This window comes from Girardinichthys multiradiatus, chromosome X, assembly GCF_021462225.1.
Source record: "Girardinichthys multiradiatus isolate DD_20200921_A chromosome X, DD_fGirMul_XY1, whole genome shotgun sequence".
In the NCBI taxonomy this organism is placed as follows: domain Eukaryota; kingdom Metazoa; phylum Chordata; class Actinopteri; order Cyprinodontiformes; family Goodeidae; genus Girardinichthys; species Girardinichthys multiradiatus.
The window spans coordinates 2,529,512-2,554,506 of record NC_061817.1 but is presented as its reverse complement, the minus strand read 5'-3'; the positions used below and the strand labels follow the sequence as shown (position 1 = coordinate 2,554,506).

At 42.5% G+C, this 24,995-nt stretch overlaps 1 protein-coding gene and 1 long non-coding RNA gene across 4 annotated transcripts; one reads left to right on the top strand and one right to left on the bottom strand.

Moving 5' to 3' along the window:
- Positions 1 to 1,430: 1,430 nt before the first annotated feature.
- Positions 1,431 to 12,255, bottom strand: LOC124863458. The gene is made up of 3 exons (XR_007037135.1): positions 11,902 to 12,255; positions 11,358 to 11,507; positions 1,431 to 1,569 (listed from the first exon to the last, which is right to left on the bottom strand). It is a non-coding gene; the product is annotated as an uncharacterized LOC124863458 (long non-coding RNA).
- LOC124863457 (monocarboxylate transporter 4-like) lies at positions 1,479 to 24,645 on the top strand. 3 transcript variants are annotated; one of them, XM_047357830.1, is made up of 7 exons: positions 1,479 to 1,612; positions 4,875 to 4,971; positions 5,156 to 5,417; positions 12,433 to 12,576; positions 16,741 to 17,330; positions 17,421 to 17,601; positions 23,384 to 24,642. In XM_047357830.1, the coding sequence occupies exons 3-7, from the start codon at positions 5,195 to 5,197 to the stop codon at positions 23,773 to 23,775; spliced, it is 1,530 nt and encodes a 509-aa protein (XP_047213786.1). In that variant the 5' UTR covers positions 1,479 to 1,612; positions 4,875 to 4,971; positions 5,156 to 5,194; the 3' UTR covers positions 23,776 to 24,642. The 3 variants fall into 3 exon arrangements, with proteins under 3 accessions (XP_047213786.1, XP_047213789.1, XP_047213788.1); XM_047357832.1 differs by having other exon boundaries at positions 1,496 to 1,592; XM_047357833.1 differs by lacking the exon at positions 12,433 to 12,576 and having other exon boundaries at positions 23,384 to 24,645.
- The last annotated feature ends 350 nt before the right edge of the window (positions 24,646 to 24,995 follow it).

Sequence of the window (24,995 nt, the reverse complement as noted above, 5' to 3'; positions counted from 1 at the left end):
AGAAAAACTTACAGATAGTCATAAGACAGCAGGAGCAGGCAATCAGACCTGTCATCTAATATAGCATAAGTATCTAGGATCTTTCCTTCAAGAACATTGCTGCGAACTGAAGGCAATTTGTTGCATTGGATTTTGATAACTGTATCACTGTAAAGGGGTTGAATACCAAAACACGACATAGTTTTAAGATTTTTTATTTGTAAAATTTTTTTAAAACATGTATCATTTTCTTCTACTTTACAATTATGCTCTACTTTTTTGGTCTTTTTTTATGAAATCCTAATAAACTACATTGCAGTTTGAGGTTGTAACCTGACAAAATATGAAAAAGTCCAAGTGGGATAAATCCGGTTTATTGCACTGTAACATCATACCTTTAGGGATATCATTACTGCATCTCCGTCTGCTCAGCAATGCACTTGTACTTGACTGTCCACATGTTGAGAAAGAATTCAGGGAACCCATCAGGTCACCTTCCTTCACCACTCTGTGCCACACTTAATGTGTACATATACATTTAAGATCATTTTAATGATGCATAAATAGTGTTTGTAGTATGTGGAGTCACCTATGCTAACAAAATCTAAAGCACTGAGTTCTATCATATTTATTTTAGAACCAGTAAGAACTATTTTTAGGAATTGAATTGCGGATCTCAATAGGGGGCCCAGATCCCTGAGACTTCCTTTTCCGGGAGAAGGCTTAGATATTTCTACTGATTATTGACAGGGAGAGGAATAATTCTCAAAATGCCATGTTAAATAATGTATAAACGAAAAAAGAATAAATTACACTGTTCAAAGTTGATTAAATTGTTTTATTGCCTTTTGAGAGATGCCTGGAAAATACGTCACGGGTATTAATACATTTGAGCTTAACTGTACGTGATGTGATCTCTCTGGCAGGTGGTGCTTTGTCTTTAGGCACATTTTGTCAACACAGACTGTGAAGGCTCAGATGTCTCTATCAGCTCTTTGAATGGTTGATCGCTGTCTGGAGCTCTACCAGCAGCATCCTGCAGCATCCATATCAAAATCGACCACAGGTGTTGTCCTGCGCGGGCCAGTAAAAACAAAGCCTTTAAATAGCATGTATGAGCGGATGTGTCACCACAAGGGCAGGCAGGGGTGGGGAGGACGAATTGGAGAATGGGGGGCGTTAGGACCCAGCAGCGCTTCTGTCTGCCCCGCTCTGACGTTCTGGAGGCAGACGTGCAGGTTGAAACGCTGCTGCGGTGCTGAGGCAGGATAGGGACAGCCCACGGCTGCATCATCCGGCAAGACTCTCAACAGTTTACTCTGTGCATTTCTGGTCTACAGGTCCACACGACTTCAACACGATCTAACCAGAAAGACACATTCGTTTTTTACATCAGCGTTAATCAGACGTCTCTCACAGCTGGACGACATCCAAACATCAATGTCACGTGGCATTTTTATTTCTGGGACTACTGCGTGAATTTCATCTGGTCGCGGTGTGCGTGATCTTTATTGACGTTTTAGAAGCGATCTCATCCTGCAGGAATCGACTGCAGCAGCATCCAGGCAGAAGGTGGAAGCCTGCGGAGATCTGTGGAGTCAGAACGTCCACGAGTCAGGAAGTGTTTTAATCTGTGAGGCTTTTATCATGAAAATTAAAAGATTATATGCGAACTATAATCAATCGTGTTAAAGTCACACACATATGTAGAAAGAGAGAAAAATATTTGTAGAAAACATTAATACAGTAATATCGGCGTAAAGGGAATAATTAACTCTTTTTGTAAATTACAAAGCGGTTTTATTTTCAAAGGTTTATTGAGCTCAAATAGATATTCTTTATGTCTGTACTTCTACGATCAAAATTCTGTTTTATTTTCGTTTGTAGCATCATCAATTCACGACAATTTGAATATTTAACAAACTCCATCCATCCATCCATCCATCCATCCATTCATTCATTTGTTATTCACACTTATTCTTTGTTGGTTTGGAGGTGTATATCAACAGTGCAGTTGAAAAGAAGGCTGTCCCTTTGCAGATTCTTTTGCTTTTTTTAACACGTCTCAGATTACCAAACAAAAATGAATATCAGACAAATATTATTGTCTGATTGCCCTGCGATGGACTGGCGACCTGTTCAGGGTGTACCCCGCCTCTCACCCATAGACTGCTGGAGATAGACACCAGCTCCCCCGCGACCCACTATGGAATAAGCGGTAGAAAATGACTGACTGATGACTGACAAATATTATCTAAACAAATACAAAATGCAGCAACCTAACAGCTGGTTTTGATAACCCTGGTAACAAAAACTACCATCAATCATTTTGTTGCTGTTTTTGTTGCTCATGTTGTTTTTGGAGCCCTTCAGAGGTGAGCTTTTGGTGTGCTGTTTTTGATTGTTCTGCTGTGTTACCAAAGTGATCTAAAGGTCACAAACTGGCATGTGTTTTTTAGCTGGTGAAAATATTTGTGCAACAGATTTATTTAAAAACATTTATAAAATATTGTACTTGAACAGAATCTGTCTTTTTGAGACAAGGGCAAGACCCGTTTTACCCTGATCACATTACATTCGTGTCAGAAACAGGTTACCTGGAGACACTAGGTTGTTGAATGCTTAGCTTCACTAAATGGTATTTTTACCACAGCTCATTCCATCTTTCTCCTCAAGATGTTGTAAATTAGCTGAGAGAGCCTCTGGTTGCTTGATCACTGTCAAAACAGAGACTTGATAGCCTTTATTTGTAGAAGTTTAAAGAAGAAAAATATTTCTTTGGTAATCAAAGATGTAGGAAAAACACCAAAAATGATGGAAAAAGGAAGCCAGAAAGATTCAAAATAAGATGCTAAATAACATTACGAATTTGTGAGGCCACTCTTTATTTAGATGGCTGTGTAGCACTTCTGCGGAGCCTTAGGGAGCATATAAATAACAGGGCGACAGCAACTAAGCTTGCCTATTACAAAACATAATAGGGTACAGCAGAGCTGTAAATTGCACTTGTTGTTCTTGTGGTACTTCTTAGGCAGCTGGAGGGTGAAAGAGAGAATATTTTATAGATGAGTGTTCAAATTAAATACTTTCTGCACAGTCTGTTTCCCCAACAGTAATAGGTATTACCTTAATTATTCAGAAGTTAGTGCTCAAGTGGTTGATTGACGGAACCTTCTTGTGTCCCTTGCCATTGTGTCACATTTTCAGCTTGTCAGTGAATGTTGTATGGTGATGTGGTAAGGATGGAAACACCGCATTTGAATCATTCATTCATTCTTTAAATTATTGACTCCATGTAAAGGTTGTGGTAGCAACATGGGGAGCATGGTAGCCTAGGGCCTCCCAGTCTTTAGCAACTTTGCCATCTAAATGTTCAACATGAATGATCTGTAAAGGGACAAACAAACCACATCAGAATTGATTTTATTTGGCCATATTGGAGGGTTTTCCATCATGAATGGCCTGACGGAATGGTCTAATTTGAATGTACTTTGGAATCATGAATAGAGTGTTAGTTTAAACAAGCAGTGTCCTACAGTCAAAGCAGTGAGCGAAGATCACAGATACAAGATACCTTGTAGTATACTGATTGCTTGCAACAGATGGAGTTTCATAGAAGTTGTTCACTACTGGATTCGTCTGTGACCTTGTCCATTTGGCTGTTTCCACCATGCCTGTTTTTCTGCCCATGCCCAATCACTTGTTCTGCCTGTGCAAGACCAACCTATACGATTTTCTGTTTCCTTATTTAAAAACTATTTTGATAATTGACTGCTTTGTGATTAGGCTAAAGGCCGTTACATACTCCACTAGAACAGGAGGCATTTGTTCTTTCTGCCAAGGCTCCAAGAACAAAGTTTCTGGCCAGGACATTTTGTACTTCACAAGAACTCAAGTGCAGACTTCCTAGGAAGTACCCCCAATGCTGCATTTTTACAGTATAGCTGTCGTACAACACACAAGAAAAAGCTCTGTGCAGGTAATGTGTCAAGAACAAGCTTCAAGAAATCCAAAACCAGGGTTACAAAATAAAACAATGTCATATTGTTCTTGCAGCCCTGGTAGAAAGACAAAAAATATCTGTTCTTGTGGAGTATGTACTACTCACTAAAAGAGATTATGTAGTACTCTTTTGTGAAACATTTACCCTGAAATGATATACCCTGAAAAACATGCAAATAAACAGTTTTTTATTACAAGTAACATTTCTAGAAGGTAGCCATATTTGTTTCTAAGGTCATCAACGTTTGGGAACGCTCTCCTAACCTTTCTAATTACAAACTTGAAAGTTTTGACTTCTGAGTAAAAATAAAATGCATAATTAAACTGGAACTATAAGTTAACCAAGCAGTGATAATTCAATAAAATACTTTCCTTTTGTCCTTTTTATGACATAAAGCTGCACACATCCTGTTGCAAAACTATTTTTAATATTTGTCAAGATTGTGGTGCTTGGAAAACTTGCTGTTTACTAAGGTAATAGTTGTTATAGAAAGTTTGAGAAACACTGATATAGAGGTAACTTGAGCTAACCTGGTCAATGTAGTGGAAGAGTTTGTTAATTGTTCAGATTTTCTTATTGGGGTCCAATTCAGAGGTTTTGAGTAGTCAGCATCTTAATTGTAGTAGATCTCTCTCAGCAAACAAAGGTGCATTAGGCTCACATGGAGGAGAAGAAATTGATTCTTTTTTGGCAATTTTTCCTTTCTGTAACAGAACAACATGGAAATCTTGAGAATAAAGCTAAAGTTTTATTTCAAGAATAAAACTGAAATCTTGAGAAAAATGATAAAAGTCTGTTTAGTGATTAAAGTCAAAATATTCAGAATGAAGTGAAATTACTATGTTAAAAGGATGTTGCTTGTGTTAATTTCTTATTGTAAATTTTTTGGCAGCTGATCCAGTGCAATTGACATTTCTTCAGTCCATGACTGCTGATATGCATCACGTGGGATTGTGAAGATTTGTGAGGAGAGCCCTTCATCAGAAACTGTGAGTCACTCTTGCTGAACCACTCTTTACTCTTAATAAATACAGAATTATTGAGAACTAATTGATTGAAGGCAGTATTAAAAAGTAATGTCAGGAGGAATGTAGAGTGAGCCACACTGCTGGTCAGAATTTAGAATGTTGGGAAAATTCAGTCTAATTTCTTGATGATTTATATTTATTCCAGCATCTTGCTGGCTCCATTAAAGCACAGCCATAAAGCATCATGGGAGGTGTTGCAGTGGATGATGGAGCACCGGGTGTGAAGGCTCCAGATGGAGGATGGGGCTGGGCAGTGCTGGCCGGATGTTTTGTCATCACAGGCTTTTCCTATGCATTCCCTAAGGCAGTCAGTGTTTTCTTCAAAGAGCTGATCCGGGAGTTTGGTGTTGGATACAGTGACACTGCCTGGATCTCGTCCATCCTGCTGGCCATGCTTTATGGCACAGGTAGGCTGCTGCTTGCTTACACAATACACAAATGGAAGGCAGTATCTGAGAAGGTCAATGTACTATGCAAATCAGTTATACTACATTACAAGGTAATATGTGATTTTACTCAACTCTGGGTCAAACATGTGACCCAGTTTAGTGGTAAACTGACAGGAAATTGCTTTTTAATGTTTTTTTCTCTGAGCTCTAGGAACCTTTCCTTTACAACATTTAATCTATTTACCATATGGTTGTTTTAAGGTGCAGTTAGTAGCATAGTTGCCTTGAAGGTACAAGGTGCTGGGTTCAGTTCCATGCCTGGGGTCTTTTTCCGTGGAGTTCGCATGCTCTATCCATTCTCCTATCACTTGTAAACAAGACCCCGAGATACTTGAACACCTCCACTTAAGGCATGAACTCCCCTCCAACCAGAAGAGGGCAAGTCACCCATTTCCAGTCGAGAACAACAACCTCGGATGAAAACCACACTGGTCCTCCTGAAGCCAAGGTTCGACTGTCAGCCGGACTCTTTTCTCCAATACCCTGGCATAGGTCTTACCAGTAAGACTGAGGAGTGTGATCTCCCTGTAGTTAGAATAGACCCTCCAGTCACCCTTCTTGTGAAGGGGGATCACCACCCCGGTCTGCCAGTCCAGAGGGGTGATGAAAGATTCCAACTCTGAGTCCCCAGTCTCTGCTTACACCATAGAAGGCATGATGACAGGATTAAGGAGATCCTCGAAGTACTCCTTCCACCGTTCGGTAATGTTCACAGTCGAGGTCAGCAGATCCCCACACCCACTGTAAAAAGTGTTTACACTGCATCACTCTCCCAAAGTGCTGGACGGTTTGCCAGAATCGCTTCGAGACTGACTGGTAATTCATCACTGAAGTCCTTCTTCACTGAACTCCTCCCTGGCACGAGTTTTTGCCTCTGCCACAGCCCGGGCAGCAGGCTGACGGATACCGTCAGCCACCTCAGGAGTCCCACAAGTCAACCACAGCTGATAGGACTCCTTCTTCAGCTTGATGGTATCCCTTACTGCCGGTGTCCACCACCGGGTTCGAGGACTGCCTCTGCGACAAGCACCACAGACCTTACAGCCACAGCTACGGACACCAGCAACGACAATAGAGGCGGAGAACATGGTCCACTCAGACTCTATGTCTCCAACTTCCCTTGGAATCTCGTCAAAGCTCTCCTGGAGGTGGAATTGAATACATCCCCGGCCGAGGGCTCCACAAGACGTTCCCAGTAGACCCTCACTATGCGCTTGGGCCTGGCATGTATGTCCAGCTTCCACCAGGTGGTGATCAGTGGACAGCTCAGCCCCTCTCTTCACCTGAGTGTCCAAGACATGCGGCCGAAGGTCCAAAGACACGATTGCAAAGTCGATCATCGACCTTCTGCCTAGGGTGTCCTGGTGCCAAGTGTACTGATGAACACCCTTAGGCTTGAACATGGTGTTCATTATGGAAAATCCATGACTTGCACAGAAGTCCAATAATGAAACATCACTTGGGTTCAGATCTAGGAGGCCATTCCTCCCAGTCACAACCCTCGAGGTGTCACTGTCATTTCCCAAGTGGGCGTTGTCCCGCAGCAGAATGATGGAGTCCCGGAAAGGGGCACTATCTAGCACCACCGACAGGTATGTCAAAAAGGTCGGGTACCCTGCACCACCGCTCGGCCCGTAGGGTGAAACAACAGTTAGAGACCTGTCCCTGACCCGAAGGCACAGGGTCTGGGACAGGTTGAGCAGGGGGGGTGACAAGGAAACCCAGCCCTCCGCCTCTCCCCGCGGGCCACTCCAGTGTCGAAGAGAGTCCTACCTCTCCCAAGGAGCTGGGTTCCAGGGCCCACGCTGTGCATGGAGGTGAGGCTAACTACTTCTAGCTGATATCTCTCGAACTCCTGCACAAGCTCAGGCTCCTTTGCCCTTCCCCCACCTTCTTCTGCTGCCCGATCCTCTTTGCATTGGTCCCTCATGGTTCCCCCGGCGAGTGGTGGGCCCGCTGGGGGATGGCGTTGCATCTCTCATTCGGGCTTGGCCCGGGCAGGTCCCAAGAAGAGTAACCTGGCCCCAGGCGCTCGCCGACGAATCCCAACCTCAGGCCAGGCTCCAGGGTAGGACCCCGGCTCCGCCGTACCAGGCAACGTCATGTGCCTTGTTCTTGTGGTCCCCATTAAGGCGTCTGTAGGTCTTGCCTTATTCAGTTAATATCCCTGCACTCTTTATTGTTTGTAAGGTGTTGCCTTACAGTGCTTTCACACCAATCACTCCAATCCCCATCTCTCTCTCCCTCAGCCTACTGACTTAACTACATCCTCTGTCATTCTTCACACCTCCATCAGTATTTACGTTCACCTGTTAGATTTATGTTAGATATTTTCCTGGGGTTCCTTGTATCTCTGTTCAGCTCCTTTATGTTAATTTATCTCTCTCCCTCAGCTTCCCTGCTTTCCTTCTGTCTCAACTGTTCCACATTATCCTCTGATTGACTCAACTACGTCCTCTGTCATTCTTCACACCTCGCTTGGTATTTAAGTTCAGCGGTTTCATAGTTTAGTGCTGGTTTCTTCCGTTCTTCTGTCTGTTGTTCTGTTTGACTGCCCATTCCATTTCCTGAGCTTCATGTCCAAGATCATTGTGTTAGTTATCTGTATTTTTATTATTACAGTACTGAGCTTTACCTCAGTGTGTCTCTGCATTTTGGTCCTTCACAAAACCCAAACATGACAAACGAAACAAGCCAGCTAGACTCAGCACAGTATTATTTAGAGGACTATTCAAAGGAGCCTGTTGAAAAATTAAATAGAACCATCAGGGTTTATATTGACAGCATTGCCAAGTCCTGCTCTCCATCCAGGCATTTAAGTGTGGCAAAAGCGTGTAAGCTTCTGCTGCGTGAGTGGGCTCCTCTTCTTCTTTCTTTGGGCTTAGTGGAACTGTGAGAGTGGGACCACCAGGCAGCAGAGCTACTCTGGGGATACTTTGGACCCTAGTGTCACTCTCCAGAGCTCCTTGGAGATGTTTGCCCTCATATTTCTGACCTTATTAACAAAATAAAATTCTAAAAATTATTGCTGATTTAGTTTTTCAATGGACTTTGGGAACTGAAGCAGTAACAATAGAATAAACATACAAAATTTGATAAAATCATATCTTGGTGACCGGCAGCAATGTGTAATGGTTAAAATGTGACATTTCCTTTAAAAGTATGTGATATGGAGTGCCACAGGGCTCAGTTCTTTACATCAGTGACCTCCCATCTGTGTAATGCAAATATATTTATTTCCGCTGAAGACACTGATATATAATATCGTGGTAAAACTGTAGAAAGAGTTGCTCAAAAGTTAACAGAAGAAATTTAGAATGTTTCCACTCGGTTGGAAAAATTCCTGTCTAACCTTAAATATATAAAGACCGTTTCCATGATTTCTTTTACAAATCAACACAGACCTATACATTTTCCTGATATCTTGATAGAAGGTCAGAAACTAAAGAATGTTGTGAATACAGATACAGTATTTAGGTGTTACGTTAGACCGAAGTTTAAGCTGTAAAAAACATAAAAAGTTATCAAACACATTAAAATTAAATTTTAGATATTTAAGAAAGTTTTAAATACATAGGAAACTCATTGACCATTGAGGTATCAAATATGTATCTAAATGCGCGGATAATCCCAAATTTTCTTTACCACACGACAAGTTGGTCCCAGGGATGCAAAACTGTTTTAAGGCCTCTGGACTCATTGTACAAATGTTCTCTCTAGATTAATGACAAGACAACACGTCTGTTTCATCACTGTCATATTCTTACCAAGTATAACATAAGTTTTGAAAACTCAATCATGTACACAAAACACACAAACACATACAAATATCTACTTTTCAAGATTATCCGTGGTTTTGCTGCCTGTCCTTTAAAAAAAAAATTATATCTAAGCTCTGGAAAAACATTTTGAGTTACTTGTTTAACTGCTCTACTGTTCGAGGAGAGTGTAGTGTTCCCAAAAGCAGAACTTATTTTGGCAAATCAACATTCTCAAGTGTGCCAATACAACAATGGAACACATTGCCAGTAGAACTATTGGCATGTACAGACTTTCACAAGTTTTCTTGCCAGACAAAACAATGGTTTCCTTTGAATCAACCCTGTTCTCATACCTTGAACTGATGTGTGCGAGGGGTGGCTAAAGTGGAATATTGGGAGTATAGATGTTATGAATAACTGCATATAAATTGTATTTATACGCTATTGGAATGGAATGTAATTCGGATAATGTTTTTATAATGGACTGTATTTCTCAAATAGCATCAGACTGTTTTATAAATTTGTTTTCCCGCTAGCTGGTCCAGGGCCTATAGGTGTAAATTAGCGCTAGAGCTATAACCTAGTACAATGCATGTTTCCTTTCTAAGGTTAATGTATAATGTAAACTGTCCCTGTTTAAATATATAAATAAACTAAACTAAATGGTGTTGAACAGGATCTTAAGATTTCTTTCGTTGGAAATTATTAGATGAGCAAAGTATTGAGTTCTAGCATTTTGCATGGAGTCAATAAGGGAATACTTAAGATGAAGCCTATGAACCTCTAGTTTATTTGATTTCTAAAAATTCTGAAGCCTTGCAACAGTTTCTTGTTAAATGCCAGACAGTTTGATTTATCCAAGGACATGAATTGTTATTAGGTATAGGGTGCCACTATATCTAATAGTTGAACAATGACTGTTAGAAGTCTAAGTAAAAGCATCAGCATCATCACAACCTGATAAAAATACAAGGGACAAACAGAGCAGAGAAACTCTCAACTGTATTCTGATCAATAATGCACCTCTGAACTGGGATTCTCTTTGGGCAGGAGAGTCCAGAGAAAAATGTAGACCAGAAAGTATACAGCTGTGGACACTAAAATGCATATCCTCTTACACACAAATTTACCAGATTTAAACCTAGGAAGAAAACAAGATCCAAGGTTCCATCTTGACCCGTGAAAAACCAACATGATTTAATGAAGAATGTTAGTTATCCACCTCACCAGGCGTTCTGATTAGTTGGCCAAACCTTGAGCCTCTTTACATGAATCCACTGTGGAATCTCCACCATATCTTTAGAAACCACTGCAAGGCATTGTTCATACAACTTTGTGTTGTTGTTCTGGCAATGAGTCACTATAAATCTAGGGATGGGGCTTAGTTTCTGATACCCCTCACACAAACATGTTGTTTGGCCCTAAATTTCAAGCTAATGCTACACATGTGATGGTGGGAAAGAGAGTGATGGCATCTGCAGTAAACTTTTCTGTCTTTCTTCTGGCCCATTTGGCTCAGACACAGAGAAACATTCTGCTAAATTTCCTGAGCAAACATGCAAAAGGAACACTTGCAACGAGTGGTTAATGATTTAGTTTATTAATTCAATCTTCAGAAATTAGCAGATGTTTTTACTGAGATGACAGGATCGAACCATGTTAAAAGAAAAAAACATTTCTGCAGTTGCGATCTTGCTGTTGGATCCCTGCTTGAGCTGTCTGTTCTAGCTGTGACATAAACTGTGTTTTTTCTCTACTATCTGTAGCATATCTGTAAAGATAACAGTATACTATATTTTAAATCAATGTAAATGGATGGTGACCAATAAGGTCAATGGGCTAGTTTTTCTCAGAAGATAGATACAACTCATGAAGGAGCAGACAAACTAGAAGGTTGCAGTTGCAAGTGCCTTGTATTTAAAGTGAGAAAAATCATATACATATTTACAACATCAATGAAACATCCGAATGGCCATATAAAATGCGCAAAAGAAAAACAAAATTAATCAATTAATCCCACAGTTCCTTAATTGATAGACCCACACTCTTCAGTTCATCCACCCCAAGCTGGGGTTGGTTAGAGGTCCCACACAAGTTAATTATAGAGGGTTTGGTGCCGTGCAGGTCATGGACTTACATAAGTCAGATCAGAGTGGGGACAAATTGTTTGCTGGCTGCAAGGAGCCTCCTACCAGCCTGGCAGGAGAATCAGAAGTCTTCATGCACCAAAAGTGCAATCGTTCTTAGGCCCAAGGCCTGGATCTTCAGCTTGCCATCAAAACCTGGCCTAAATAATAAAATAAGACAATTTTTCCAATATACATATATTATATATAGAAAATCAAAAATATTCCAGTGTACACACAAATTCAATAAATGGCACTCTTTGCACTATAAATAATTTCAATCATTTTCAGTCAATATGCATATTCAATAAATATAAAGTTCAATATAAATTACATTCATGAAGAAAAATCCAATAAATATGCACCATATAAATTAGTTGACATGAAATGTAAAAAAACTAAACAAGTGCTCAATAACTATTTAAAGGACTTTATTGTCCACCAAATGGGTTATTCAAACTAGTATGGGTGTCTGAATTTACATAGTCAGTAGTTTAGCAGCTACATCAACAAACAGTGACATCAATGAGCTAACGCTAAGTCACACACACTCACCAATTCCTCAGTTTATATCTCACACAACCGGGTTTTTCTCATCTCATCTCATCTCATCTCCTCTCCTCTCGGCTCACTGTAGTTGGCTCCTACAGCTCAGCTCCTCCCAACGCGTCCCAATCTTTCATACTTCCCCGCTCTAGCTAATATACCTAGCAGATAGGCTGCAGTAGTACATGTGACCCCGATACTCGACAGCGATTGGCAGTGTAGTAGTCTCGCGAGAATTGCTGACATTATATTAAAACTATCGCGAGATTTGAGAGATAAAGGGCCTAAAGAGTGAAAAATCGGAGAATGAGGAAATGGAAGTTAAAATTTACACCCGGGTTACATATCAGTTGGTCCTTCCCTTAAGTCCAACATTCACTAAAGGTTTAATAATTTTGGGGCATAAAGTGTTTTACACACGAAGACTGTGTTTTGTGTATGAAGAGAAATCCATCCATTTCAGCCGTTTCCTCCCTAAATAGAACAGCTCACAATATTAGACCACCCCGACACACAAGACATGTGTTCCACTCTGTTTAGGTCCTCTATGCAGTGTGCTGGTGAACCGTTTCGGCTGTCGGCCTGTGATGATGGTGGGAGGCCTCTTTGCCTCTTTAGGGATGATCCTGGCCTCCTTCTCCACCAGCATCATCCACATCTACCTCACTACTGGAGTCATCACAGGTTCAATTGTTTTTTTTACATATCCAGTGGAGTAGAAAGTACATTGCTATTGTTTTCTTTGAAATGTCTCTCAAATGACAAATTGATAGATACTGCATTTGATTGTATTGGGAGTTCATTAATGTTTCCATCTATTGGTCAGTAAAAAACAACCATGTACCATTAGGGAAATCAAAAGATTCAGCTTTAGTTTGGTTAAAAGCATGATGATTCCAGTTACCAAAGCAGGTGGTACTACATTAAGGGCCCGATCTTCAAAAGGTTTCCGTGTATAACGTCCACACACAAACCTGTTAGCGTTCGCAAAGCTGATCTACGAACAAGGTGCTAATTGGATTGCATGTGTTAAATCAGGGAAACAGTGGGCGCAAGCTGTCTAGCATGATTGCCTTCATGAATATGCAAAACCTATAATAATGACCCAAACGTGCAAATGTGTGGGAGGGGAATATGCAAATGTAATCCTTTACCATGCGCAACGCCATTTATCAAACCTGAAACGGGTGCTGTTTCTGCGTCTAGATTTAGCACATATGAACTGCAGATACTAACTGGGGCACAAAAATGTCTGCTGTCACTGTGGCGAGAAGGAGGCATAGATTGAATGACAGATGACGGGGAGAGAGAACCTTCTGTACGTGTGTCAAGAGATTAGGATTGTCAAAAATAAAAATAATAAAGAATAGATGAGAATATAGGATCCCATGTAGGATTATCTTAGCTCTGATTTGGAGCCAATCACAAACAGAAGCCATGACATTTCTTCTATGATAAAACTCAGTGTAATCCTTTTTTTTGGGTTTGGATCATTCCAGCACACCATCGCTTTCAGTGAGATCTGCTGCTGAAGCACAAACCTGATCATGGTGAAGTGTCTATATAAATAATCAGTGGCTGTTAATCACAGCCTGTTAACTTGCACGTCATGCAAAGGACCCGCTGTGATGTTGATAATATAAATAATAGGAAAGAAATAAAGTCAACTCCTACAACAAACTGTGTTTATGTTGCTAATATTACGTTCAGGCTTGAATATTGTGGCTGTTTATGATGAACTCCAAACTCGTCGTCATCTTCCACTTCACCCGGGACCGGGAACGCGGGGGCAACAATCTCTTTAGAGACACCCAGAAGTCCCTCTCCCCAGACACCTCCTCCAGCTCCTCCGGGGGCAGCCCAAGGCGTTCCCAGGCCAGCCGAGAGACGTTGTCCCTCCAGCATGTCCTGGGCTGTTCCCTGGGCCTCCTCCCGGTGGGACGAGCCTGAAACACCTCCAGAGGATGGCGTCCAGGAGGCATCCAGTATAGATGCCCAAGCCACCTCAAATGGCTCCTCTTGATGTGGAGGAGTAGTGGCTCTACTCCAAGCCCCTCCCCGATGGCCGAGCTCCTCCCTCTATCTCTAAGGGAGTGCCCGGCCACCCTACGGAGGAAGCTCATTTTAGCCACTTGTATCCGGGATCTCGTTCTTTCGTCATGACCCAAAGTTCACGGCCATAGGTGAGGGTAGGAACGTAGACCGAGCGGTAAATCGAGAGCTTCGCTTTTCGGCTCGGCTCTCTCTTCACCACAACGGACAGGCACAGCGTTCCCATTACTGCGGCAGCCACACCGGTCCATCTGGCGATCTCCCACTCCATTCTTCGCTTACTCGTGAACAAGACCCCAAGATACTTGAACTCCTCCACTTGAGGCAGAAACTCCCCTCCAACCTGAGGACAGTGGACAAGCCATTCTTTTCCAGTCAAGAACCATGGCCTCTGACTTGGAGGACCTGATCTTCATCCCAGCCACTTCAAACTCGGCTGAGAACCGCCCCAGTGCATGCTGTAGGTCTTGGCTAGAGGGGGCAAGCAGGACCACGTCATCAGCAAAAAGAAGATACGTAATCCACTGGTTCCCAAACCAGAACCCCTCCGGCCATTGGCTGCGCCTAGAAATCCTGTCCATAAAAGTTATGAACAGGACCGGTGACAAAGGGCGGTGACAGAGTCCAACATGCACTGGGAACAGGTCCCACTTAGTGCCAGCAACGCGGGCCAAACTCCTGCTCCGCTTGCACAGAGACCGGATGGCCCCTAATAAAGGGCCCCCGACTCCATACTCCTGGAGTACCCCCCACAGGGCACCACGAGGGACACAGTCGAATGCCTTCTCCAGGTCTACAAAACACACGTGGACCGGTTGGGCAAACTCCCATGAACCCTCGAGTACCCTGTAGAGGGTGTAGAGCTGGTTCAGTGTTCCACGGCCGGGACGAAAACCACACTGCTTCTCCTGAAACCGAGGTTCGACTATCTCTCCTCTCCAATATTCTGGCGTAGGCCTTATCAGGGAGGCTGAGGAGTGTGATCCCTTTATAGTTGGAACACACGCTCCATTCACCCTTCTTATGAAGGGGGACCACCACCCCAGTCTGCCAGTCCAGAGGTAGTGTCCCCAACCGCCATGCAATGTTGAAGAGGCCATGACAACCATGACAGCCCCACAACATCACTGTTGTTTTCCACTTGGGCGTTGAAGTCCCCCAGCAGAATAATTGGAGTCCTCGGGAGGGGCACTATCTAGCACGCCCGACAGGGACAAAAAGAAGGCTGGGAACTCCGCACTACCGCTCGGCCCGTAGGCCAAAACGACAGTCAGAGAACTGTCCCTGACCAGAAGGCACAGGGATGTGTCCCTCTCATCCACTGGGATAAACCCCAACACGAGACGGCTGAGCCGGGGGGCAACAAGCAAACCCATCCCAGCCCGCTGCCTCTCCCCATGGGCCACTCAAGAGTAGAAGAGAGTCCAGCCCCTCTCGAGGAGATGGGTTCCAGAGCTCAGGCTGTGCATGGAGATGAGCCAGACTATTTCTAGTCGATATCTCTCGACCTCCCACACAAGCTCAATCTCCTCCCCCCCCCCCCAGCGAGGTGACATTCCACGTCCCTAGAGCAAGCCTAAGCATCCAGAGATCGGGCCGCCGAGGTCTCCACCTTTGTCCGCTGCCCAATCCTCTTTGCACCAGTCCCTCATGGTTCTCCCTGCAGGTGGTGGGCCCACTGGGGGATGGCCCTGCGTTTCTCGTTGGGGTTTGGCCTGGCCGTGTCCCATGAGGAGCAACCCAGCCACCAGGCGCTCTCCGACTGGTCCCACTCCAAACTCATCAAACATATATTCTCAAAAAAACAAAAATAATTCAAATATCAAGGGACGCAAACCTCTAATAAATTAATTGACAGAGATGTTTGTCTTTTATATTGTTAATATTGTTTGGCTAATTTGTTGCAAGTTACGTCGAGTAACACGGTTAACAAGCTGTGTGCGCTCCTGTAGTGTTGTCATCCTAGACCAGCTGCCCTGTGCACAATAACCTGTAATCCTATATTTTGATTAAAGGCGAGGAGGATGTCTTTCCCTCAGTGGGTCTGTCCGAACCTTCAACATAAAGCATCTGCACACAGAACAACGCCAACCTCTGCCTTCTGCATGCGCGATTACGCAATCTGAGGCGCCCAGCGCAACGGAACAGATAGAAGAAATAATTTTGTCAGGGCAGAGGCTGAAATTACAAACCTGCTACAGTGAATAGCGACGACAAAGGCTAACAAACTGCAACAGTCCAGAAAAGCAGGAGCAGACCGTAACAGAAGGAAAGAAAATCAGCAATTGGGTCATTTATAATGATGCGGCACAACAGCGGCTGCATGTTTCAAGCGCCACAGCTTTTGTTCGTCTATCCTCTTGCTCCATTGGTTGGCAGTTGCAGCCATTCAGTAGCAAACGCAATTTCCTCATTTAAATAGGGCAGTCTGCACTTTTTTTGCACCTGTTATCCATAGCGCGTGCAATCTGTGAAATGTGTACGCAACACGCCCACTTATTGCACGTGCAATTTTTTTTGTACAAGCAATTTAGTGCCCCCTATTTGGAGATCAGGCCCAAAATCATTTGAGCACTAAAGCACAAACTTTATGTCCTTCAGAACGTTGGTCAATGTATTTTTTTTCTTCATGCAGCTGTCTAACTGTCCTGAACAGTGGCCGATAACACACACATGTAAACAAATGTATGACATGGATTCTCAAGTCCAGTTTTCACAAAGCAACTAATCTTCTGGTGTTACATATTTACTGTCAGTCTTTTTATGTAAAATTTGTGTTTCTTGTCTTTGCCGAAGGTCTTGGATTATCTCTGAACTTCCAGCCATCTCTAATCATGCTGAATCGTTACTTTAGTGAGAAGCGTCCTCTGGCCAATGGCCTTTCAGCTGCTGGGAGCCCTGTGGCCCTGTGCTGCCTCTCGCCTCTGGGTCAGGTTCTTCAGTACCAGTATGGATGGAGGGGAGGCTTCCTCATTCTTGGTGGGCTTCTATTGAACTGCTGTGTGTGCGGGGCCCTCATGAAGCCTCTTGTTGCTCCTATGACAAAGGATTTGGGAGACAAGGGGATAGAGAAGAAGAAGGTCAAACCAAAACTACTGGACTTCTCTGTATTCAAAGATGGAGGGTTTGTCATCTACACTGTAGCCGCATCCATCATGGTGCTGGGCTTGTTTGTACCACCAGTGTTTGTTGTGAGCTATGCTAAGGAGCTGGGAAATGAGGACACCAAGTCTGCACTCCTGCTCACCATCCTGGGTTTCATTGATATGTTTGCGCGACCAACCTGTGGTGTGATTGCTGGACTGAAATGGGTTCGGCCTCGTTGTGTATACTTCTTGAGCTTTGCAATGCTTTTCAATGGAACTGCTGACCTGATTGGCTCACAGGTGGGTGAAGGCTTCTTTGTTATAAACTACAAAGAAAAAAAGTAAAATGTTTAAGATCTGTAAGTTAACAATTTTCTAAATTCCATCCAGTCCAAAGACTATGCATCTCTGGTAGTTTTCTGCATCTTCTTTGGCATCTCCTATGGCATGGTGGGTGCACTGCAGTTTGAAGTGCTAATGACTATAGTGGGCACTGAAAAATTCTCCAGTGCAATTGGCCTTGTCCTACTAATGGAGGCTATTGCTGTGCTGGTGGGACCACCGGGTGCAGGTCAGTAAGCACTAGATTTGTCTAAACAATCCACTTTATTTTAAAGTAAAATTTAAAGTCTAATCAATTCATTTTTTGTGTACCTACTGCACCTCGCAAAAATATTCACATCCTTTTGAACTTTATAAGAAACTTCAGTGTCTTTTATTGAAGCTTTATGTGATTGACCAACACAAAACTGTATAACCGTCAAGGTTTAACAAAATTGATTTTACAAAAGAAATCTGAAAGCTGTGATGTGTATTTGCATTCAGACCCCTTTACTCTGATAAGCCAAAACAAGGCCAACTAAACCATGTCCCTTCAGAGGTCACCTAATTAGTAAAAAAGAGAGTCCAGCTGTTGGTATAATAATCTGAGTCTGAATGCAGCTGTTCAGTATCGTGCCTCAGCGAAAAGCCCCACGGTAACCCAGGGGGGAGCTATAGAGATCCACAGTTCAGATGGGAAAATCTGTCAATCGAACAACTTGCACTTCATGGAAAAGTGGGAAGAAGACAGCTATTGCTGAAAAAAGCCAAAAGAATTCCTGTTGCTCAGTCTCACAAGACACGTGGGGTCACAGCAAATACAGGGGTTGGACAATGAAACTGAAACACCTGGTTTTAGACCACAATAATTTATTAGTATGGTGTAGGGCCTCCTTTTGCGGCCAATACAGCGTCAATTCGTCTTGGGAATGACATATACAAGTCCTGCACAGTGGTCAGAGGGATTTTAAGCCATTCTTCTTGCAGGATAGTGGCCAGGTCACTACGTGATACTGGTGGAGGAAAATGATCCCTGACTCGCTCCTCCAAAACACCCCAAAGTGGCTCAATAACATTTAGATCTGGTGACTGTGCAGGCCATGGGAGATGTTCAACTTCACTTTCATGTTCATCAAACCAATCTTTCACTAGTCTTGCTGTGTGTATTGGTGCATTGTCATCCTGATACACGGCACCGCCTTCAGGATACAATGTTTGAACCATTGGATGCACATGGTCCTCAAGAATGGTTCGGTAGTCCTTGGCAGTGACGCGCCCATCTAGCACAAGTATTGGGCCAAGGGAATGCCATGATATGGCAGCCCAAACCATCACTGATCCACCCCCATGCTTCACTCTGGGCTTGCAACAGTCTGGGTGGTACGCTTCTTTGGGGCTTCTCCACACCATAACTCTTCCAGATGTGGGGAAAACATTAAAGGTGGACTCATCAGAGAACAATACATGCTTCACATTGTCCACAGCCCAAGATTTGCACTCCTTGCACCATTGAAACCGATGTTTGGCATTGGCATGAGTGACCAAAGGTTTGGCTATAGCAGCCCGGCCGTGTATATTGACCCTGTGGAGCTCCCGACGGACAGTTCTGGTGGAAACAGGAGAGTTGAGGTGCACATTTAATTCTGCCGTGATTTGGGAAGCCGTGGTTTTATGTTTTTTTGGATACAATCCGGGTTAGCACCCGAACATCCCTTTCAGACAGCTTACTCTTGCGTCCACAGTTAATCCTGTTGGATGTGGTTCGTCCTTCTTGGTGGTATGCTGACATTATCCTGGATACCGTGGCTCTTGATACATCACAAAGACTTGCTGTCTTGGTCACAGATGCACCAGCAAGACGTGCACCAACAATTTGTCCTCTTTTGAACTCTGGTATGTCACCCGTAATGTTGTGTGCATTTCAATATTTTGAGCAAAACTGTGCTCTTATCCTGCTAATTGACCATTCACACTCTGCTCTTAATGGTGCAATGTGCAATCAATGAAGACTGGCTACCAGGCTGGTCCAATTTAGCCATGAAACCTCCCACACTAAAATGACAGGTGTTTCAGTTTCATTGTTCAACCCCTGTAAGTGTAAGAAGGTGCTCTGGTCAAATGAGACCTAAACTGAATTTATGGCCTCCATGTAAAATGCTATACAGGTCCTTCTCAAAATATTAGCATATTGTGATAAAGTTAATTATTTTCCATAATGTCATGATGAAAATGTAACATTCATATATTTTAGATTCATTGCACACTAACTGAAATATTTCAGGTCTTTTATTGTCTTAATACGGATGATTTTGGCATACAGCTCATGAAAACCCAAAATTCCTATCTCACAAAATTAGCATATAATTAAAAGGGTCTCTAAACGAGCTATGAACCTAATCATCTGAATCAACGAGTTAACTCTAAACACCTGCAAAAGATTCCTGAGGCCTTTAAAACTCCCAGCCTGGTTCATCACTCAAAACCCCAATCATGGGTAAGACTGCCGACCTGACTGCTGTCCAGAAGGCCACTATTGACACCCTCAAGCAAGAGGGTAAGACACAGAAAGAAATTTCAGAACGAATAGGCTGTTCCCAGAGTGCTGTATCAAGGCACCTCAGTGGGAAGTCTGTGGGAAGGAAAAAGTGTGGCAGAAAACGCTGCACGAGAAGAGGTGACCGGACCCTGAGGAAGATTGTGGAGAAGGGCCGATTCCAGACCTTGGGGGACCTGCGGAAGCAGTGGACTGAGTCTGGAGTAGAAACATCCAGAGCCACCGTGCACAGACGTGTGCAGGAAATGGGCTACAGGTGCCGCATTCCCCAGGTCAAGCCACTTTTGAACCAGAAACAGCGGCAGAAGCGCCTGACCTGGGCTACAGAGAAGCAGCACTGGACTGTTGCTCAGTGGTCCAAAGTAAATTTTTCGGATGAAAGCAAATTCTGCATGTCATTCGGAAATCAAGGTGCCAGAGTCTGGTGGAAGACTGGGGAAAAGGAAATGCCAAAATGCCAGAAGTCCAGTGTCAAGTACCCACAGTCAGTGATGGTCTGGGGTGCCGTGTCAGCTGCTGGTGTTGGTCCACTGTGTTTTATCAAGGGCAGGGTCAATGCAGCTAGCTATCAGGAGATTGTGGAGCACTTCATGCTTCCATCTGCTGAAAAGCTTTATGGAGATGAAGATTTCATTTTTCAGCACGACCTGGCACCTGCTCACAGTGCCAAAACCACTGGTAAATGGTTTACTGACCATGGTATCACTGTGCCTAATTGGCCTGCCAACTCTCCTGACCTGAACCCCATAGAGAATCTGTGGGATATTGTGAAGAGAACGTTGAGACACTCAAGACCCAACACTCTGGATGAGCTAAAGGCCGCTATCGAAGCATCCTGGGCCTCCATAAGACCTCAGCAGTGCCACAGGCTGATTGCCTCCATGCCACGCCGCATTGAAGCAGTCATTTCAGCCAAAGGATTCCCGACCAAGTATTGAGTGCATAACTGTACATGATTATTTGAAGGTTGACGTTTTTTGTATTAAAAACACTTTTCTGTTTTTGGTTGGATGAAATATGCTAATTTTGTGAGATAGGAATTTTGGGTTTTCATGAGCTGTATGCCAAAATCATCCGTATTAAGACAATAAAAGACCTGAAATATTTCAGTTAGTGTGCAATGGATCTAAAATATATGAATGTTAAATTTTCATCATTACATTATGGAAAATAATTACCTTTATCACAATATGCTAATATTGTATGTGGTGGAAAGCTAACACTGCACATAAATCAAAATACACAATACGTCTCATCCCTGTGAAACATTGTGGTTTATTAAGCTTTGGGGATACGTTTCTTCAGCAGGGACTTTGAAGGAAACATTTTTAGAGTCTGCAGAAGACTTGAGACTGGGGTGGATATTCACCGTTTAGTGGGACAACAAGCCTCAAAATATAGTCAGAGCTACAATGGATGTGGAATGGTTTAGATCAAAGCATATTCATGTGTTGGAATGGCCTAGTCCAGGTCCAGACCGTAGTCCAAATGAGAATTGTTGGCAGGATTTAAAATTGCCATTTGCAGACACTCCTTTTGCGCAGTTAGGATGCTTATATTATTTAATATTTCATTAAATAACCATTCAGTCTTGTCAAGTATTGTCCTGGAAATACCAGCCCAATATGGCGCTGGTATTAGTACAATAGACAAAAGAGTAATTCGAGCACTGGCATTCTCAAACAGCAAACATGGCACACATTTGGAATAAATTCACAACGTCTTTCCAAAATGTAAGAATGTATTAACATAATTCAAGTCCAAGTTAAAATATTTCAGTGAACAAACTCTTTATAAGGCTATAACCATTCAACTAAAACCACCAAGCAAAATGAACCAATGTCTTCAAACAATCAGTTACAATGGAAAATCAACAGGCAAGTAAAACATTATTTCAATAAAATAACATTTTAAAGAATGATTTGCCAAATTAGAAAAAATCATTTTTGGATAATTGAGTTTTAATGTTTAATTTGCCATCCATCGTAACTTTAAAACACAACACAGAACAAATAGAGTAGCTTCAGGGCTTTGAGGCATGTTTGCGTTAGCTTCACCAGGTATCCGTTTTACCACCACAAAAAAAGCAAAAATGCCATGAAATAAACAATATTTAGATTGTTTCATCCTAAACTAATTTTCTCTGCCCAACTGCTACCTAATACACGAACCGTTCTGAAAAAGGAGAATGGGAGGTCCAAAGGGAGTGGTTTGTGTAGGGAATGAAGGTGGCCCTGTCTGGCTCCGTGCAGGGCAGTGAAACAAAGAAGCCGGAGGGGCTGCTCTCAGTAGCACTGGGGTAGCTTGCGCTGGGTCAGCATGCAGGAAGGTCTGCAGAGCTGCGATCTCAATCCTTTCTTCAATGCTGTTGGAAGAAGCAACCCGCTTTACTCAATGTGAGAAGGTCATGTGGTCATGAGACCAAAGTAGAACTTTTTGGTGTAAACTCCACTCACTGTGTTTGGAGGAGGAAGGATGAGCACAATTCCACGAACACCATCCCAACCGTGAAGCATCGGGGTGGAAACGTCATGCTTTGATGCTGCTTTTCTGCTAAGGGGACAGGATGACTAGACCGTATTGAAAGGAGGATGGATGGATGGGACAGTGTATTGTGAGATTTTGGGTAGCAACCTCTTTCCCTGAGTAAGGACATTGAAGATTGGTGGAGACTGGGTCCGCCAGCATGACAGTGACCCAAAACACACAGCCAAGGCAACTAAGAAGTGGCTCCGTAAGAAGCATTGCAAGGGCCTGGAGTGGCCCAGCCAGTTTCCAGACCTGAACCCAATAAAACCTCTTTGGACAGAGCTGAACCCATGTTGCCAAGCTATAGCCAAAATGCACTGCAGTGTGTGCAAACCTGGTCAGGAACTATAGGAACCATAGGAAACATCTGACCTCTGTGAATATAAACAAAGGTATCTGTACCAAAAATGTAAATCTATTTTTCAGTTGAATCAAATACTTTTATGCAGTAAAAGGCTAATTAATTATTTAAATATCATACAATGTGATTTTCTCAATTTTAGTTTTAAATTCTGTCTCTCACAGTTAAAGTGTACCTACGATAAAAATTGCAGACTCCTCCGTAGCCGCTCCATTCTTTATTAGTGGGAAAACTTGCACTATTAGCGATGTATTAAATACTTATTTTCCGCACTGTAACCCAAAAGATCCTCAGCTATAATTGCAAAGGAAGTTAAGTGTTAATTCATTTTCCTTTCATTTTATACCTTTGTGCAAGTTTATGTTGGTCTACAAAAAAATCCCAATAAAGTTTTTGGTTGAAATGTTACAAAATATAAACAAAGTTCAAGAGGTATGAATACTTTTACAAAGCAGTACACTGGCTGTAATGACTAACTATTACACCCCAATTAAATGTATTTAGTATTTACTGTGTGATGGTAGGAAGATGCTCCCCCCACATTTCTTCTTCTCATCCTTTTCCTTACTTTTGTCCTCTTTGTCTCAGGCCGGCTTCTCGATGCTACCAAGAACTACATGTACGTCTTCCTGCTGGCAGGATGTGAGGTGGTGCTTTCAGCAGTGGTTCTAGCTACTTGCAACTTCTTGTTTATCAAGAAGAAGCCCTCTGCACCAGCAGACAAACTTGAAAGCATCACGCTGACAGATGATTGTAATACGAAGATGTGTAGCAACAGGGCAGAAGGGAATGATGATGAAGAGAAGGGAGAGAGAGAAGAGCAAGAAAAGATGATTAAGGAGGAGGAGAATAAAGACAATGAAGGAATAGATGATGTCCGACCAAAGAGTGTAACGGTTGATTCACAGGAGGTGGAGAGGTTCTTGAAAGAACCGCAGCCAAATGGTAACATGGCTGCTTCTCCGGAAACCTCTCTTTAAGTAAAATTATTTATTCAACAGCTTAGTGAAATGTGCTAGTTAGAAGCATACCTGGCCCTAAGGTTTGCCCATATTTAAACGTTTGAGCGACATGTTTATGTCTGTTACTTAAAATAGCTGTGTAATACTGCTACTGCTCCCACCTATATGATTAACACTTGATGTTTAAATAGGAAAACTCAGCTGCAGTGCTGCCATGTGTATACAGTTTCTATCAAATGTTGAAATTGTTTTTTATGGATGTCGCCACCAGCAAATGATATTAATGGATAATTTTGTCACAATTCTGCATTTCAAGCATTAACAAATCACATGAAAAGATTATTGGCACAGATGAAAGTAAACTCGCTAAAAGAAAACAAAACAATGAAGCATCTCTGTTAGCATGAAACAGCCTGCTTTTAATGGAACTTGATACATTTTTAGAACAGTGAGGAAAGTGTAAATGATCTGATTTGAGACCATGTGGCACATTTGGACCAGTCACTAGAGGAAGGTCACCAGACACAGAGACTGCCTCATAAACACATTAGACAGCATCACCAGCACTTGATGTAGTTGGATTAGGTCATCCATTTTTAATATGTTTGAGGCTGTGTGATTGTATAAAATAATTGCGTAACATGTGGTGCATACTACATACACTGTGGCCCGATGTTAAAACCAGTAGGTGTAGGAAAACATCTACAGTGCCTTGCGAACCTATTCATTCTGATCAAACCTTTTCATTTTTGTGTGCATGTTATATCTGATCATGTTTCCTTAACTGTTCATGGGTGTAGGAAGATTTTTAGAAAGCAAAGTTTAGTCTGGAAAGCACTACTGAGGCATTTTTTCATCTGACCAGAGCACCTTTCACATTTATGCTGCAGTCCCAACATACAGGTCCTTCTCAAAATATTAGCATATTGTGATAAAGTTCATTATTTTCCATAATGTCATGATGAAAATTTAACATTCATATATTTTAGATTCATTGCACACTAACTGAAATATTTCAGGTCTTTTATTGTCTTAATACGGATGATTTTGGCATACAGCTCATGAAAACCCGAAATTCCTATCTCACAAAATTAGCATATTTCATCCGACCAATAAAAGAAAAGTGTTTAATACAAAAAACGTCAACCTTCAAATAATCATGTAAAGTTATGCACTCAATACTTGGTCGGGAATCCTTTTGCAGAAATGACTGCTTCAATGCGGCGTGGCATGGAGGC